Here is a 2,643-nt window from a genome sequence, read left to right as displayed (position 1 = left end):
CCCATCACCCCACAGCAAGAGGGAGCGGCTGCCAGCAACACTTTTATTGATGTTAACTGGAAACTACAGTTACAGCAGAAAAAAAGTAAAGATTTTCAACTCTTTTTTTGGTATTAAAAGGGAGGCGAAATTCCGAGGAATTACTGAGGTGAAATTCCGAGGATTTTGGTGATGCACTGACAGCTTCAAAGGTCTCAAAACAGCTCAGAGAAACATCTGACAACTCAAAACACGTGTTTTTTCTCTCAGGACGTTGACCTGCTCGCCTACCAACCCGACAAGAGTTAAAATATGAACCAAAAGATTAAAAAAAAAATAAAAGACTTCTCCTTGAAAACCCAGTGACTTTTTAAGCACGGGACAACGAGCCAAACCGGAGCTGGGTTTGTCAAACAGGAGCTCGAAAAAGCAAAGGAAAATCATCAACTGGGGGCAATGCAAGAGATTGAGGGGGCAAAAAACCACCAGAAATCTTTGGGTTTTGCATCCAGCACCTGCGAAGGGCAGGGAGGAGCTGCAGGAGCAGTGGGGCTCATCAATTCCAACCCTTTTACTGGGACTGGAAACCAGCGGGCAGAGGCTGGCGGCCCCAGTGGGGTTGTGCTCTGCGTTCATTCCCATGGAGATGAATCCCGAGAGCCTGCGGATCAAAGGCCCGGCCGAGCATCCTTTGAAAACAGCAACGAAAACCCACGAAACCATGCGCAAAAAGTAATTTAAATTAAAAAAACCCACATTTCAGGACGGTTTCCTGCAAGGGGGGTGGTCTTGGGAGCGGCTGGGGGTCCCAAACCCCAAAATTAGCCCCTTTTTCCCCCCCGTTGCCAGCGCACCGGCTATAGGAAGAAGAGCTTGTCACGGAGCTGGGCGCTGGGCTCGTGGTGCAGGACCTGCCCGGAGAGGAAAGCCAATTTGTGGGCGTATTTGCAGGGTGCAGGGACGCGGACGGTGCCTGGCCAGTTCCAGTACAGGTGACACAGCTTGAAAGTCAACCTGGGGACGAGAAGAGGGGGAGTCAGTGCTCCCAGCACCCCTGTTCTGGGGACAAATCCTGCTCCCTGTGGCAGCGCTGGCCTCCGAGGCCAAACATCACAGGGGAGTTTTCTTCCCCCATAGCAGGAGTTAAAGGTCAGGAGCGGTTGATTGCGTTTAATTACCCAAGGAGCATCCGAGCCGCGTTTGAACCCGCAGCAGCTCCCCCTGCACGGCTGCCCACGCACACAGAGCCGCCTTTATCACCCTCGCAATTAGTTCTGGTCCAGAGATGAGGCTGAGATGGGCCCAGTCCTCCCATTTGACAAGACCAGGCTCATCCCAGCGCCCGCACAGGCGCCTCCCACCCTCCCCACCAGCTCCAGGGGCCTGTTTCACCTATGAATATGAATATGCTCCTAAAAAAACCCAGATTCGGGGATGCTTGCAGGCCAGGCTGTGTAAATCCTGCCCTTACCTCTCCAGGTGCTCGTAGCTGAGGTTGGCCGTGTTGAGGACGCAGATGTAGCGCGTGGGGATGCTGCAGCCCTGGCGAGAGCAATGGGCCAGCAAGAAGAAGTCCTGCCTGAGAGAAAGGAAGGCAAAAAAAAAACCACAACCCAAGGGGTTTTTTTGCACAGAATTTCCTCTTTTTGCACATTATTTGTGGGGTTGGTTCTTTGCACCCCACAAAATAAAGCCGAAAGCAGCCGCCGCTCACCGGTCGGAGCTGGTGACCGTGTGGTCGATGACCGTTCCGGGAGGAGGGGACGCGAATTGCTCGGCCTCGACGGTGTAGAAGTTGGTGCTGATCTGCTTCTGCACCACCACCACCACCACGCTGGGGTGGTAGTTCTCGAAGGTGTCGAAGCACTTCTGCATCTGCGGGATCTCGTACTTGAGCACCATGTCCAGCTGCCCGTCCGAAACGCCGTCCCGGTACACGGCGATCTTCACGGGCAAGTAGTGGTTCATCTGGGCAAGCAGAAACGCCAAAAACTCACTGGTTTTTTTAACCCAGGACTGACTGGTGGAGCACGGGGGGGGTCAATGCATTTCCAAACGGGTTTTGAGGGCAGAGAAACGCAGCGTTTGCACTAATCCTGCCCACAGGGAAGAATTCGGTAGCCGCCAAACTCCCAGTTTTTAGGGGGGGGTTTTCCTCCAGGGATGGGAAAATACCAAGAGCGGGTCCTTGGCACTGCTTTGGTGATGCTTTTCTCACGCCGGGGATGCAGGACAAGAGGCCAGCGGGGACGTGATGCGGCACCTCCCAGCACAAACCAGTCCTCCGGGCAGGTTTGGACCCGAGATAAGGGCGAGCCCGAGCCCCCCCGGTCGTGCGTGGCTGCGACCACCCCAGCCGGTCCAAAGGCTGCAGAGGACGTCTGCTCGCTCGCACGCACGAGTTATGGGGCGTTTTCCCCTTGATTTAAGGAGAAATTCAGCCACGGGAAGGCTTTTTCGATAGGTTTTCTTTTTGGGACTTAGGCCGTACCTCGTGGAAGTGCTGCAGGGCTTCAGTCAGGCAGAGCCGCAGGCTGTCGGTGATCTCCTGGTGCGGCATCTGGAAGACCACCCTGGAGTACCACTTGGTGAGGACGCTGGGGACGGGGAGAGGGGACGAGCGTCAGGCACCCACCTCATCCACCCAGCCCTTGTGCAACCGAA

At 55.1% G+C, this 2,643-nt stretch overlaps 1 protein-coding gene across 1 annotated transcript in view; it reads right to left on the bottom strand.

Annotated features, from left to right (window-relative positions):
- Positions 1-836: 836 nt before the first annotated feature.
- Positions 837-2,643, bottom strand: part of PIWIL2 (piwi-like RNA-mediated gene silencing 2) — a gene marked incomplete at its 5' end in the record, with an annotated part of 5,778 nt that continues 3,971 nt past the window's right edge. Inside the window, 4 exons of the mRNA XM_010179056.1 lie at positions 837-993; positions 1,451-1,558; positions 1,694-1,947; positions 2,471-2,576. Coding sequence (XP_010177358.1) covers positions 837-993; positions 1,451-1,558; positions 1,694-1,947; positions 2,471-2,576 — 625 coding nt within the window. The remainder of the gene's footprint in view (positions 994-1,450; positions 1,559-1,693; positions 1,948-2,470; positions 2,577-2,643) is intronic.

Source organism: Mesitornis unicolor, unplaced genomic scaffold (genome assembly GCF_000695765.1).
Source record: "Mesitornis unicolor isolate BGI_N332 unplaced genomic scaffold, ASM69576v1 scaffold12982, whole genome shotgun sequence".
NCBI lineage: Eukaryota > Metazoa > Chordata > Aves > Mesitornithiformes > Mesitornithidae > Mesitornis > Mesitornis unicolor.
The sequence above is the reverse complement of the archived record's forward strand: the minus strand, read 5'-3'. Positions and strand labels throughout refer to the sequence as shown.